This window comes from Myotis yumanensis, unplaced genomic scaffold (genome assembly GCF_028538775.1).
Source record: "Myotis yumanensis isolate MYYU_CA2020_CCGP unplaced genomic scaffold, mMyoYum1.0.hap1 SCAF_2, whole genome shotgun sequence".
NCBI lineage: Eukaryota > Metazoa > Chordata > Mammalia > Chiroptera > Vespertilionidae > Myotis > Myotis yumanensis.
Genome location: NW_027223753.1, coordinates 12794208 through 12809379, shown reverse-complemented (window position 1 = coordinate 12809379; position 15172 = coordinate 12794208). Strand labels below are relative to the sequence as shown.

At 56.6% G+C, this 15172-nt stretch overlaps 1 protein-coding gene across 1 annotated transcript in view; it reads left to right on the top strand.

The window, feature by feature from the left end:
- The first annotated feature begins 689 nt into the window (after positions 1 to 689).
- Positions 690 to 15172, top strand: part of ECE1 (endothelin converting enzyme 1) — a 98701-nt gene continuing 84218 nt past the window's right edge. Inside the window, exon 1 of the mRNA XM_070404284.1 lies at positions 690 to 786. Coding sequence (XP_070260385.1) covers positions 784 to 786 — 3 coding nt within the window. The 5' untranslated portion in view covers positions 690 to 783. The remainder of the gene's footprint in view (positions 787 to 15172) is intronic.

Here is a 15172-nt window from a genome sequence, read left to right as displayed (position 1 = left end):
CATACCTGTGGCGAGAGTTTGTCCCCTGGAGATGCAAACACACAGGCCCTTCTCCCTCCTTCCCTCCCACGTTCTCTCTCCTCTCTCTCTCTCTCTCTCTCTCTCTCTCTCTCTCTCACACACACACACACACACACACACACACACACACACACACACAAGCACGCAGTAACAAACCCCAAATATAGTCAGCCGGTCTTTCCGGCACACACAAACACGCAGGCACGCGGGATCCATCCCTCCCCTGCTTTCTCTCTCTCTCTCTCTCTCTCTCTCTCTCTCTCTCTCTCTCTCTCTCTCTCGCTACACAAACACACGAAGCTGCAGCGCCCTGGTCACACTCGGGTGCTGGCGCCAGGCAGGAGACAAAGGTCGCCGAGGCTCCCGGCGCCGCGCACCGGGCACAGCGGGCTGCTCCCCGGGATCCGCCTTCCCCAAAGCCCGTCTGCACGAGGTCGGGACCGGCCCCCGGAAGCAGGAGACCCCGCCCGCGTGGGGTCCGCTCCCCGCTCGGGCTGCAGCCCCGGCGTGCCCAGGGTTAAGGAGCGGGTGGCGGGAAGGGGGCGGGGGCGAAGGCCGCCTCCACACGTGATTGGCTTCGCGGCCGGGCCCCGCGCCCCGCTATTGGCCCCTCGCCGGGCCCGCCCCCCGCCCCCGGGTCTCGGCGCCAGAGCCCCGCTCGTCCTCGGGGAGCCGAGAGCCGCCGGGAGCCAGCCGCGCAGTCGGAGGAGCGGAGCGCGGCCGGGAGCAGGAGCAGGGAGCCCGCGGAGCGCAGCGCGCGCTATGGTGAGTGCGCGGCGGCCCCGCCTCGACGGTGCGGGCCGTGACGCCCGGCTCCAGGGGCTGGGCGCCGGCTGCAGCGCTGGGAAGGCGGGGGGTCCGGGGCGCGCGGGCAGGCTCGGCTCGCCGGGCGGCGCCGCGCTCGGCTCCGTCGGGGCTGCCACGCCGAACTTGGTTCTGGGCAGCTGCCCGGCCGAGGGCGGAGGGCTAGAGGTGGCCGAGTCGGTTCGGTTGCAGTTCTGGTCTGGGGCGTCCGGAAGGAAGCTCCTGGACCCGGCTGGGCTTGGAGACCCGGTTATCCAGGCTGGGTCCGAGCCGGGGTCGGGGACCGTTCCGAAGCGGCTGGATCCAGTCGGATCTGAGTGTCCAGGGACGCCGGGTGGGCCTGGACCGAGGCTCGGCTGGGGGCATCGTGGGTGGCCGAGCTAGCGCGTTCGGAGGGCATGGTCGGGATACTGGGGATGCGGTCCTGCTGTGGCCCAAGGCGTGGAGGCGGAGGCTGGGCAGACAGGCTGGTTGCTGCCAGAGACCCCGGGGGACACCTGGGGACCCTGCGCCCAGCAGTCCGGTCTCCCCAGCATCTCCAGTAATGGGTCCGCGGAGGAGGAGTTGGGCATCAAGGAGAAGGGAGCTGGGGAGGGAGATTTCGGGGGGGGGGGGGGGCCGTTCTGAAGCCCCAGGGTAGACACCCGTTGGTCCGGGCTTGTTGGGGCTGTTTTAGGGAGGGAGCTTGCCTCTGGAAGGAAAGCCAAGACCTTTAAATCACCTCTCTAGGGCCTGACATCTGGCTCTCCATCATGGGGGCCAAGGCCACCTACTTCTCTTTGGTTTCCTTCCCCCTGGACAGGCCAGGCTGATTCCCTCCTAGTCCTGCTCTGTGCCCTGTGAAGTGGCCCAAGTCACCATGCAGGGCCTGAGGAGGGCATGTGCCAGTTCTAGGGATGCAGCCACTTTTCGGTGACAATGCTGCCAAGCCTGAGGGGGCCCAGGTGGGGGCAGGATGGGACCCCCTGTAGACATGAAGAATCCCCCAGTGACTCCTCAGGGCCAACTCCTGCCCTGCCCAGAGCTGGGGTCCCCTTAAACATCCCTTTCCTCTCTCCTCGCCTCACTAATACCTACCTCCCCCTCCACCACGACCTGCCTCAGAGTCAGTAATAATGAAGTTACGCTTGGCTCCACACCCAGAGGTGCTTGTAGATCATTTTGGATTTAGCCTCCCTCCTTGGTCTGGAACCTCTCCCTGGGGTGCTCTGCTTGGACAGTTTGGGTGGCACAGAGCTCACTCCCTGTGGACCGGCCCTTGATTTAAGGTCTCGGGATTTGGGCAATAAAAGGAGGTGAGATTCTGAGGTCATATTACCCACTCTGCCTCCAAGTCCAGCCTAACCTGTTTGCTCAGAAAGAAAGGGGGTCTTTCTCCTTAAAACCCCCCAAGAGAGGTCACCTGGCCTTGGTGACATTTCCCAGAGCCCTACAACCGGAGGGTCCCCCCAGATTGGCCGGAAGACCCCAGGCTTTGGCATCAAACAAATTCAGGCTCAAATTCCAGCTCCTCCACTTCCCCACAGAGACTTCAAGTTGCATCCTCACCTCTGAGTATCAGTTTCCTTATCTGCGAAATGAGATAAGTCTTATCTCATGGGGATGGTGTGGGGATTCGGTGAGATAACCCAGGGAGAGTTTGATGCTCAAATGCTGCCCAGTTTCCTTCCTTGTACAGCCTGGAGCTCTAGTTGAGAAGTTCCGCCTGACATATGTTAATCTGAAAGTTTATCCATGTTGTAGAGAGAAGAAGCAGACAGTGATAGTTACCAGAGTATTCACTTGTCCATCATTCGGCAAAGGCTTATGGAATACTTGCAACATACGATACGCCAAGCCCTGGGCTAGGGAGGAAAAACCTGTCATAAACACCGCGCTCAGGAAGCTTCTGCCAGTCCATAAATATCTGCATGGAAAGTCAGACTGAGTGGCATCTCTCTGGGAGAGCAGAGATATCGTGCCAGGCCAGGGATGCCTCCTGGCTGGACGGATGCGAGAAAGCTTCCCTGAGCAGGTGGCATCTGAATTGGAAAGAATATCGAGGTAGGAAGACCTGTGTGAGCAGAGGGCCGTGGGACAGCCAGAGCGGGGCTTGCCTGGCGCCTGGGCATGCGAGAGCCGGGGAAGAGTAGAGAGAGTGGGCCAGGGACATTGCTGGGGCCAGATAGGCAAAGGCTTAGGCTGGCTGAGGAGTTGGCGCTGCCCTATGGGTTGTTGACCCGTGTGTGGTGGGATGGAGGCTGACATCAGGCCTCTTCCCTTACTGTGGTTTCCCTTAAACACTAGTCCCTGTGCTCATTCCTGAGGTGGGGGTGATCGAGGGCTGCAAAAGTGTTTATTCCTTGGACCTCCTGTTCCATGGGTTTTAAACAAATCCAGCACTCCCTCCCCTCCAGGATGGCCAAGTTTTCCCTGGCCCCCGGGTTCCTAACAGGACTCGTTGGTGTTCTGTTTCCTGTTATCTTGGCTGAATCTCCCTGATGGTCCTCAGCTCCCCACCCAGGTCTCTAACCCCTTGGCAGGTAGTCAGCACTGTTCTTAAAGGCCTCCCCCTCCACCTCACTCCCCACCCCCATCCCATCCCTCCCACCCCCATCCAGTGCAGGCTTGGGGTGAGGGTTCCAAACAAGCTTTTTATATCTTCTGTCTCCAGTTGTCCTTATGCCACCCAGCAGCAGGCACAGAGAGATGAAGGACACTGCCCACGGTCACACAGCAAGATAGTGTCAGAGAGGCCACCAACCTCCTGGATGCTTGGAGGTTACCAAGCAGATGGGTTTCAGGAAAAGAGGCCCACCCGGTGTTCCCCAGTCTGCTCTTGTGGCACCACGCTATTGTGTTTATCCATGTTGTAGAGAGAAGATATAAAAAGCTTGTTTGGAACCCTCACCCCAAGCCTGCACTGGATGGGGGTGGGAGGGGTGGGATGGGGGTGGGGAGTGAGGTGGAGGGGGAGGTTCCACTTGAGGCCTTTAAGAACAGTGCTGACTACCTGCCAAGGGGTTAGAGACCTGGGTGGGGAGCTGGGGACTATCAGGGAGATTCAGCCAAGACAACAGGAAACAGAACACCAACGAGTCCTGTTAGGGACCCGGGGTCCAGGGAAAACTTGAGAATGTTCCTTCACATTCCAAGCTAGGGACTGAGCTTAGAGCCACACTGAGGGGTGGGAATCATCTTTGCTGCAAGTGGCTCGGTTGGGGACAGGGTCCAGCACTTAGGTTTGAATACTGGATGGACCACCTACTTCCTTTCCTACCAGGGCGGGCAGATTTGCTCTTTTCTCGGGATAGCATGAGGATACAATCTAGGATACAATGTAGAAATACAGACCATGGAGAACTTGAGGGAAAGTGCTATTATTTGAAGATATGAGGCCACGTGGCAGTCTGGGGGTCCCAGAGCTTTTCCTTGCATTGCTATGATTTTTGGCAGACAGGCATATTGTCAGCTTTTGTTAAAGATAAAGACATTGTTTCCCAGAAAGAATTGGAGAGACCAGGCCCTGTCAGAGGAGGGGTGAGAAGGCTACAGGGTGGGTTTGGCAGAGTTGCAGGCATCAGCCAAGATAACCAGCTTGGCCAAAGTCCACACTTCGATGTCTGTAGTGAGGGAGGACCCATCAGCGACTGTTTTTGACTTTTTGTGTTTCCTCTCATTTTTTCTTTTCAGCTAACTAGGTAAGCACTCCTGCTATAGTCAAACTGCTTCATTCATTCATTCATTCATTCATTCACCAAACAAGGCACAATATAAGGCTTTGGGGCTGCGGTCAGTGTGAATGAGACCGACAGGTCTCTCTTCCACAGTCTGGCGGACAGGCAGATATGGAGCAGGAAATTGCAAGTGCAATTACTGTTACCAAGGAGACGGACAGGGTGCTGTGTCGCAGATAGGTGAATCAGGCCCGGGATCAGAAGAGGCTTCCTGAGGACATGACATTAGAGCTGTGGCCTAGAGAATGAATGGGACCTGCCAGGAGCAGCTATGTGCACGATTGACCAGAACATTCGAGAATTAATTCATCTGGAGGCTCTGAAGGCACTGCTTGGGAGGTGGCCAGGGGCAGGTGTATACAGGGAGGGTCTTAAAGATTTGGGGCTCCGTCTAAGGACAGTAGAGAGCCACTCAGGAGTTCAGAGTGAAGGCAGTGATGTGGCAGATTTGCATTTTTAAAAATATATTTTATTAATTTTTTACAGAGAGGAAGGGAGAGGCACAGAGAGTCAGAAACATCGATGAGAGAGAAACATCGATCAGCTGCCTCCTGCACACCTCCTGGGGATGTTCCCGCAACCAAGGCACATGCCCTTGACCAGAATTGAACCCGGGACCCTTCAGTCCGCAGGCCGACGCTCTATCCACTGAGCCAAACCGGTTAGGGCCAGATTTGCATTTTGAGATGGTCACCCAGGCTGCTTTGTGGAGAATTGGAGGAGAGGAGGGGCCTGCTGCCGCCTGGGAAACCAGTTCAGAGACTGCTGGAGTGGCCCTGGGAGAGACGTGGTGGTCTGTCCTCTCCAGTCGCTGCCCTCTTCACCCCACACCACACCCCCATCGTGCTGCCCAAAGTGGGCAGTAAAGAGAGAAGGCGGCTGTGTCCCCAGAGATCCCACAAGTCCCTTTCCCTGTGGACACTGACCTTCTTCCCTGCCCCCTTTCACAAAATAACCAGCAGGGCTCCTGGCCTCATGGAGCTTCAGTCTATTAGGGGAGAAAAAGCCACAGTCCTAAATGCCTCTGAACAAGGTAGAAAATGACAAGTATCAACCTGAGGATGCAGATCCAAAGTCACCCTGGCAGTGGGTGTGTATCAGGGAAGGCTTCCCAGAAGAGATGGCCTTCGAGCTTCAGCTAGTGGAATGACATGCTTCCTAGGAGCCAAGGTTTGGAGAAATTAAAATAAGGAGATATTCTCCTTAGTAAGAGTTATAGTCTGGGGGCGGGGGAGGACAAAATTTTAATAATTCAATGCTGATTGCACCCCACTGTCTAGGGTCTAGGGTTTCTGTCCTTTCTGGGACTCCAAGGGCATGGGTGGCTGGGATACCCGCTGCCCTGTTTTGGCTCACTGAGGGCTCCTGGGGGTTTCCGAGGGGGAGATGTCAACAAAGGAGTACGTTTCTGGAGAACATTCAGGAAATTATCTGAGGGAGGATCTAACTTCAGGACCCAGAGACAGGGAGGTGGGCCGGGCTGCTAGGTCTTCTTAAAACCATGGAGCGCTTGCGTTAGAAGGGGACTCAGGCCCTGGCCTGGGTAGCTCAGTTGGTTGGAGCATCATCCCAATGTGTCAAGGTTGCAGGTTCCATCCTCAGTCAGGGCACATACAAGAAGCAACCAATGGACTGATGAACAGGGACAGATCCAAAGACAGAGAAACAGGGATCAGACTATTAATCTCCAGAGGGAAAGTAGGAGAGGGTGGGGGTAATGGGAAGAGATCAACCAAAGGACTTGTATGCATGCATATAAGCCAAACCAATGGACATAGACAACAGGGGGGTGAGAGCATGAGTGGGGGGCGGGGAGGATGGGGGTTAATGGGGGGGGATGAGGACATTTGTACTTCCTTAACTAATAAAGAATTTAAAGATTTTTTAAAAAAGCAACCAATGAATGCATCAATAAGTGGAACAACAAATGGATGTTTCTCTCCCTCCTCCCCGCCCTCCCTTCCTCTCTCCCCTCTCTAAAGTCAATAAATAGAAATGTAAAAGAGGGATGGATTCATAACCACCTAATTCACATCCCCCATAATGAAGACGGGCAGACTGAGGGTGAAAGGAGCACCCAGCATTTGGCACTTAAATGTAGCCTCTCCGACCCTCACACCCACTGCGGGAGTAGGTTGTCCCCATGACGGAGTTGTAAAAGCTGGGTCTCCGGGGTCACTTAGGGAAGGAGGGACTGCAGCTGGCAGGGGCCCCTGCTTCCTTCAGATTCTGGCTTCAGGCCCAAGCTGCCACTCAGCCTCGCAGGAACTCTGCCTTTCCGAGAAAGGCCCCGGGGACAGGGATGGACCAATTAGCCGGTAGCCAAAGGCCTTGGTTGCTGATTGGGGCTGGACTTGGCCAGGTTGAAATACTGATATTTTTTTTTTTGTCTTTCACCTTTACATAGCACTTGACAGTACAGCCCTTTCCTCCCCATTCACCACCGACTGGTCTTGGGACTTAACCCCAAGCCTGTCACTCCCAGCCAGACCCCCATCTCCCCAGCTCCTTGACTGGAGATGCCCCCCTGAGCATGAGGAGCCGCCCCTGGCCCAGAACCCTCCTCTCCCCCATCCTCCTCCCCATGGCTCCTTGCCTCCTTGGAGGGGAAGACTGGAGGGCAGGCGTGGGGTGACAGCCAGGCGAGGAGTAGGGTTACAGTGTAAACACCGAATGTCAATATTTACCTCTGCCTGGAACCAGAGCCTCCCACGGGGCTGCCCGTCCAGGTGCCCGTGGCCTACTCTGGTGCTATGATCTGGTCATTGAAAGCAAGGCCAAGGGTGGAGGTTGAGTTTCCAGCCCAAGCCCTGACATTAGCATTTCATTTGGCCTTGAGCAGGACATCCTCCCTGCCTGGGCCTCGGTTTTCTCCTCTGTGAAATGACTCGCCTGGAACAGACTGACCGAAGGGGCCTTTCCAGCAGCGGCATGTAGGATTACAAGCATAATTCTCTGGCTCAGAGCTCCGCCTGGAAGTTGGCCAGGCCGGGGTTTGAATCCCAGCTCTACCACTTCCTCACTGTGGGACTGTGGGCAAGTCACTGACCTCCCTCTGAGCTTGGTTTCTTCATCGATAACACGAGAGCCTAATAAACCTATTTTGGAGGGTCGTTGGTGGGTTTAATGAGAGAACTCTGGACGGTTGTTGGCGCAGGATAAGAACTGAATAAATGGTGGTGGTGGTTATTCCAAGTAGACATTTTATGACTCCCTGAATCTGGACACTGCGTTGCGTCATTTGGGAGCTGGAGCCAAGGGTGGGGACTGCAACCTCAAGTTCTGGTGCTCGGGTCACAGGCTGGGCTGGGGGAGCCTGGGGTTTGAGAAAGCCCTTTGGTCAACACATGCCTCACCCCCTTCACCTGCCCTCCCCCTCCCCCCCACATACACACACACAGCCGCACAGCCTCTGGGGTTCCTTCTCACTGGGCAGAGGCCCAGGGCAGAAATGACCTCAGAGATGTGGCAGTGACAGGGCTGAGGGAGGGTGGCGGAGGCGGAAAGGAGGGGAGGAGGCATTTCCTAAGGAGCTTTCACAGAAGCACCACATCTAGGACATGTGTGGTTTCCTCCAGGAGGCAGAGGAGGGGACGTGGGGCAGGGCCTGGCAACCTGGAGGGTGGAAGGGGTGGGGGCGGGCAGGGAGGTGGGGCTGCCAATACAGCAGAAGTGGGCCTTCGAGACCCGGGGGCCCAGGTTCAATCCCGGCTCCGTCACGTTGCTGTGTCTCCTTGGACAAGTGTATTCCCACCTCTCCGCGCTTTAATCTGGAGCCGTCGGGGAGTTTTGTACTGCAGTTGGGAGTTTCACCAGGTGCTGTTTCAGAAGGACCAGCTCCGTCCCGCACACAGAGGGGGCTCAGTGGATCTCAGCCGCTCTTCCCAGCGTGACAGAGAGAACCACACGCCAGTCCGGGTTCTACTCTGTGCCTCTTGAGAGCAAGACTGTTCATTTAAAAAAGTTGTGGTGCGATTTACTTGGGTAAGACGCACATACCTTGTACGGCTCGATTTTTACAAATGCACACACCCGTGTAACCGCCACCTCGATCCAAAAGGAGAATATTCTCACCTCCTCAGAGCTTCCGTGTGCCCTGTCCACTAATCCCCCTTCCAGGCGGCCACTGACCTGCTGTCTGTCGCCCTGGTTTTGCCTGGTTTTGAACTTGATCTGTATGAATTCATATACTCTTGGTCTGGTTTTTCCTTTTTTTTAAAAAAGAAATATTTTTATTGATTTCAGAGAGAAAGGGAACGGTAGAGAGAGATAGAAACATCAATGATGAGAGAGAATCATTGATCGGCTGCCTCCTGCTGGGGATCGAGCCCCCAACCCGGGCATGTGCCCTGCCCGGAATTGAGCCATGACCTCCTGGTTCATAGGTCGACGCTCAACCACTGAGCCACGCCAGCCGGGCTTGGTCTGGTTTTCTTTAGCTTCAGTCAACACTGAATATTTTTCAGTTCGTCCGTGCCGCTGCCGGGACCAGCATCTGCTCCTTTCTTAGGCCGCCTTGCCTCCCGCTGGGTGGGTACTTTGTCAGTGTCCATGGATGAGATCTGGGCGGATTTCAGTCTGGACTGCAGTGTCACTTGCGTGTCTCTTTGTGGAGCTGCTGGGTCAGAGGGTCATGTGTGTTTAACTTTCACAGAAACTGCGTCTTGGTGGGGGGGGGCTCCACTTTCAGAGTATATTGTCCACCTCTTTGCCCACCCGCCCACCCAAGGCTACAGGAAGTCCTTGATGAGTGTTTTTGAAGGAAGGAATTTGAGTGTTTTCTTTGTCTTAAGGCTTCAGATCCTCTCTGGTGGGCCCTGCCCCTGCCCTCATGGGCGGGCCCTCTGCCTGGACCCTGGGCTTTGGGTCTCTCCTGGCATTCGTCAAGGCTGGGAGGAGGTTCTGGCCCTGGAGCTCCCAGGCCCTGAGGCCATGTTGGTTGTGTGATGTTGGGCAAGTCCTTCCCCTCCCTGGTCCTCAGTCTCCCCTTCTGCGGAACATTGGGTAGGCTGATGGTTTCCTCGTTTCTGGTGATCTCCCCTCATTTGGGAGCCATTTGCTCTGTGCTTCCCCACCTCCAGGGTGGCACCCAATGGTGAGCCCCAGCTGTCCCGTATCTCCCAGGGAGGACCACGTGAGTAAGCGGTAGGCTCTTCTCTTTTGGAACCCTCCCTAAGAACCTCAGGGTGAGTAAGTCCTCCCTCAGCTCGGCCTCTGGCTGTGGGAGCCCCCCAGCTCGGCCTCTGGCTGTGGGAACCCCATCCATGGAGAAGGCTTCGCAGAGCTGGCCCTGACACCAGGTAGACCTGGGTGTGAATTCTGCCAATTCCTGGCTGTGTGACCGTGGGCAAGTCACTCCACCTCTCTGAGCTCCTGCATCCTCATCTGCAGGGTTGAGGACCAGCCTCGCTGTGGGCACCGACGTGGATGGGGCACAAATCCTTGCTCCTGAGGAGATACATTCTAGGGGAGGAGGCCACAGACCACACAGGCAAACCACCCACTGACCGCAAGATCGCTTCAGAGAAAGGGAAGGAAATAAAAGAGCGATGCCGTGGAGAGTAGAGTGGCTGTGAGCTGGGGAGGGAGCTACCCTACATGGGTGGACAAGGAAGGCAGTGACATCTGAGCTGAGACCTGAAGGCTGAGGAGACGGCAGTCGGGCAAAGATGTGGGAGAGGAGAGTTCTGAGCAGAGGAACAGCAAGTGCAGAGGGCCTGAGACAGGATGAGGGGTTTGGCATATTGTGGGTAGCAAGAAGGCCGATGTGGCTGGGCAGAGGGAGCAAGGGAGGATGGTGTAGGAAGAGGTGGGCAGGGAGGGTCCAGGTCATTCAGGGCCCTGTCAGGCATGGTGATGCTGGCATTTCCTCCTAAGAGTGATGGAAGGCACTGCAGGGGGATTTGACTTGGTTTGTTTTATAAAGGCCCCGCTGCTGTGTGGAGGATGGGCTGTAGGGGGCAGGAGTGAGGCAGGGAGGCTGGTGTCGGGTGAGAGTGAGCTCAGTCCATTCACCAGTCCTGAGAGCAAAGAGGCTTATGTTAGTCAAGGATCTAGGGTTTTAGCAGCTAATTCAGAGGATGGGAGACGGGGACAGGGCACCGCAGAGGCTGCAGGACATTCTGGCCGCAGAGCGTGGTGGGCACAGATTGCCCGTGGAGTGAGTCAGATCTGTCTTAACACTTCCGCTTGAACTCAGACTTCCAGGGTGAGCCTAGGACTCCCAGGGTGACCACATTCCCACCACGAGGCCCTGCGACCCAGAGAAATGGGGCGGAGGGCACAGAGCCAAAGCCTGCCTCCCCCGCTTCCTCACAGCTGAGAAGTGAGGGTAGAGGAAGTGATGGCCACGGGGGATGCCCAGCTCCTCCGCCCCTTGGGCTGTGGCTCCCACCACCTGGCTTCAGGGAATCCTGTGGCTCTGTGGTTGCTGGGTGTCCCGGGCCGAACCGAGGCAGGAGGCAGCCATGAGAAGGCGGCACTTCATCTTTCCGTGCCCCTGAGTGTCAAGTGGGTGGTTACTTAGCATCCTGCTGGGCTTCCCGGGGTGGTGGGCGGAGAGAAGGGGAGGGCAAGGGAGTTCACAGAGCCACCCGACGGTCTGGGGGAGGTGGGACTTAGACATCATCACAGCATCGAGACCAACCTCCTCGCAGGGACACAGCGGGCAGCTCAGAAAGAGAAAGAGACTTGCCTCGGGCTACACTGGTGGTTAGCAGCACGACTTAGACCCTGATCCCTGGGGCTCCTCATCTCGTGCTCCTTCTGGTGAAAATGTGGGTTTTGGAGTCGGCGTCCTAGTCCCAGCTCTGCACTTAGTCCCAGATGGGCGACCTTGGGGCAGTGACCACCTCTGAGCCTCGGTCCCCTGTGTGGGTGGGATGAGGGCAGCCCTTTCTCGTGGCGTGGTTATGAAGAGTGGCTGGAATGGTTGGTGTGAGGCTCTAAACTTTAGAGTCTAAAGCTTATAGGACGGTGCACATAATAGGTTCTCAGTAAACGGGAGCTCCTATTAACGTTATTGCTATTGGGGTCTGTCCTTCTGAGCCTTCGAAGAGCTGGAAAGAACACCTGAGTGCTAGCCTTCACCTAAGTGGCTTTCCAGTTCTGGTGAATGCAGTTAGGCAGGGAGGCGAGGAAATTCTCTCAGCCCCTCTACTGCTGTTTACACGTGTGTGTGTGTGTGTGTGAGAGAGAGAGAGAGAGAGAGAGAGGATGCACACATGCGTGCAAGGCTTGGGTAGGTTGCATGGGGCAGCCAGGCACTAAATGCAGGCCCAGGATGGAAAGGAGGACCCCACCTTCTGCAGCAGATCCTTACCACACACTCACTGATTCTTGTGTGTGCAGTGTGGCCTGGGGGTTAAGAGCAGGGGCTGTGGGAGCAACTTGAACTTGAGCGCTGGATCCACCACTTGTTTGTTGTAAAGGCCCTTTGAGGAGGTAAAATTTCCTCTCTGAGGCTTGGGTTGCCCCCCTGTAAAGTGGGGATAGCAGCCCCCTCTCAGGATGGTCACAAACACTAAACGAGAGAAGATCTGATCCCGGCACGAGTGTGCACATCAGTTCTCCACTCTAAGAGGCGGTGTCGCTAACAGCAACAGTGACATGCACCCCAAACCACGAGGCCTATTCCTCGTCCCATAGCTGTTCTCAGAAACCTTCTTGACCACCCCCCTGCCCACCCATCTGCGTTCCCACTGCCCTCTTCACCCCCTTCACCCCCAGACTGCCTTCTGTCAGAGCATAGGTCACCTCGGGCGAATTTCCCTGCCCTGTCTTGTCTCCGGGCACTGACATAGATCAAGAGCTTGAGCCCACCCCCCACCCCCCACCCCCCGCCAGCCTGCCTGGGTTTGAATTCCAGCTCTGCCATTTATTTAAGCAACTTCAGGCAAATGCCTTAATTATTTGTTCCTACATAAGTAAAATGGGAATACTAGTAATCCCAAACTCATGGAGTGGTTTAAACAAGCAATATAATTCTTGTAAAGTGCTGGGACCCATGCCTACCACACAGTAGCCACCTGGCACTAGATTTTACTACTAGGTGGCTTTCCCAGCACCTGGCAGGGGTGGAATTGGAAGGGATTGGTGTCTTAGGGATTTGTACCAAGGATGGGTTAAGTGTTAATCAGGTAAAAAGATAGAGCGGGAAAGATTCTAGGCCAAGGGAATGGCAAGTGCAAAGGCCTGAAATGGGTGACTTATAGCATGCTCGGTGTAACTGGAGTAGGAAGCAAGGGCAGGAGTGCGCCAGGTGAGGCTGAGGGGTCACCAGGGACTGGATACCCACCACGTAGACCAGGCGAGAGATTTGAACTTTATCCCAGGAGCAATGGAAAGCCGTGTGTGTGTGTGTGTGTGTGTGTGTGTGTGTGTGTGTTCAAATCCGTAAACTTTAGGTTTTGTTTTCTTCTGCACCATTTAAGCCCGCACAGGAAGAAAAGGCAGTCACTTACAGCTGGCAGGGTGGAGGGCTCTGGAAGGGGTGCCAGCAGGGGAGATGACAGGATCTGACTTGCCTTCTGATAAACTCGCTCTGGCTGCTGAGTGGGGAGGGACCTGGGGAGGGGCGAGAAGCGGGTGGCAGGTGGTGGCGAGGGAGAAGCAGATGGGGATACTGAGGGGAAGCATCCCCAGGGCTTGGCGATGGACGGGGACGGGGCAGGGCACCCAGCTCATTGCTCTGACAGGTGAGAACAGAGCCTAGAAAGGTGTGTGAGCTGATGGGGGTCAGGGCACGTGTTTGGTCAGTGGCAGGGACTCCCGTCCCAGGGCTTCCAGCAAGGCTCTGACCCAGGCCCAGATTCCTGGTCACTGCTTTTGTGGCATCCCTCTTCCAGGCCCCTCCCCGTGCCTCTCAACCCCCCCGCCCCCTAACACACTCACACTCACACACACACACACACACACCCCGCGAGGTCTGGTGGCTTCAAGGGAAGGAGGCTTTATAGGCATCTAGCAAGGGAGGGGCTGTGCTCTGACCTCAGATTCTTTCTCTGTGACCTCTGAGCCTTGAGGGTCTCCCCAGGCTTTGAAGGAGCCCACAGAAGTGGGGCTGGGGTGGGGGCTGGAGCCACTGTGCACAGACAGCCCCTCACTGGCAGGGGTGGGGGACAGCCCGAGGATCTGAGGAGACTCCTGCCTTGGAGAGAAAGGAGACTGGGCCACGCCTGGGCCTCGGCCAATGGGGTCTCCCCAGGAGTAGGGAGAGGCCCCCTCCTCCAAACCTCTTGAACTGGAAACTGCTGGTGCCATTGAAGATGTCCTTTCTGCCCCCCCCCCCCCCCCCCCCCCCCCGTTAACCCTGTCTGGCAAATAAGACCCTGAAATGTTCATTTACTTAAACTTGTAGCTCGGCAGGCCTCTCCCCATCTCCCCTCCTGGCCTAAGCCATCCCCTCCTGGGATCCAAGATAGACACGGCTCCCTGTCATGAACTTCTCCTCTATATTTGGGTCCACATTTATTTTCCTCTTTGGGGTTCAGGCCCCCCCTTTTCTCCTCAGGGTCCAGAGTCTGTTTTCCCTCAGGACTCTTCTCCCTGAGAATTGCCCCTAAACCTTGGACCCTGGCCTGACTTCTGTCTGGGACTGGGTCCCCTGGAGACTAGGCCCCCCCGCCCCCCCACCACCACAGTCTCCTGAGGCTCTGTACCCCCCCCCCCCCCAGCACTGAGCCCTTCTCACCCTGACACATACTAGGTACTCAAGAAATGTGATCTCCTCCTCCTGCCACCCCTCCCGCAGCCCCAACTCCGTGGCCCCTCCTCAGCTTCCCACGTGGGTGTTTTTGCTCAGGGAGCTGTGTGCTGTGTGATAATGGAGACTGGGACGCGGCTAACGTTGGCTGAGAGCATTGGAAGGGAGAAAGATGAGGGCTGAGAGGGGGCGGGAAAACACCCAGTGCTGCCGGCTCAGCCCCCTGGGCCTTCTGTCCCGTTGAGCCAGGGTGGGGCACATTTGGGACCAGTCAGAGCAGGGGACTCAGTTATGGAAGCCATTGCACTGGTAGGAAATGGGCATCAGGTTGGAAACGAGGTAGGCGGGCGAGAGAGCCGCTGATGGCCTCACAGAGGAGCAGATGGAGATACTGAGGGCAGACTTGCAGGGCTTGGTGATCGATTGGGATCTCCTGGAGCCTCTGGCTGATGGCAGCACAGACCAGGACCCTGTGTTCGTGTGCGGCGCTTTCTAACACCCGCCCTCGTGTTCTCTTACCTGTCTTCTCCATAGAGCAGGAGGCGGGAACCGCAGTGCAGGGAGCAGCCTGTGCATTGACTCATTTCATAGAGTCGACTCTAAAGGGATGGGTCCAGTTGTGTCCCCATTTAACAGATGAGAAAGCTGAGCCTTGCTGAGGCAAGGTACGGGGCCAAGGCCACACAGCTCCGAGCCAGTATTCGGGCTGACTCGAGCCAGTGTTTGCAGGGTCCTGCGCAGGGTCTGACCTCTGTGTGGAGGGGTGGGTGCGCCAGGGGCTCAGAAAGGCTGTCTTTCGGCAGCAAGGAGAGAGGAGGCCAGCCCAGGAGGTGAGAAGAAGGTTGCTCTGGAACCCTATCTAGGGCTCTCCGGCGGGAGCAGGTGGTACCCTTTTGGGAGGGGTCGGGCAGGGTGCCAGCTAGATGAG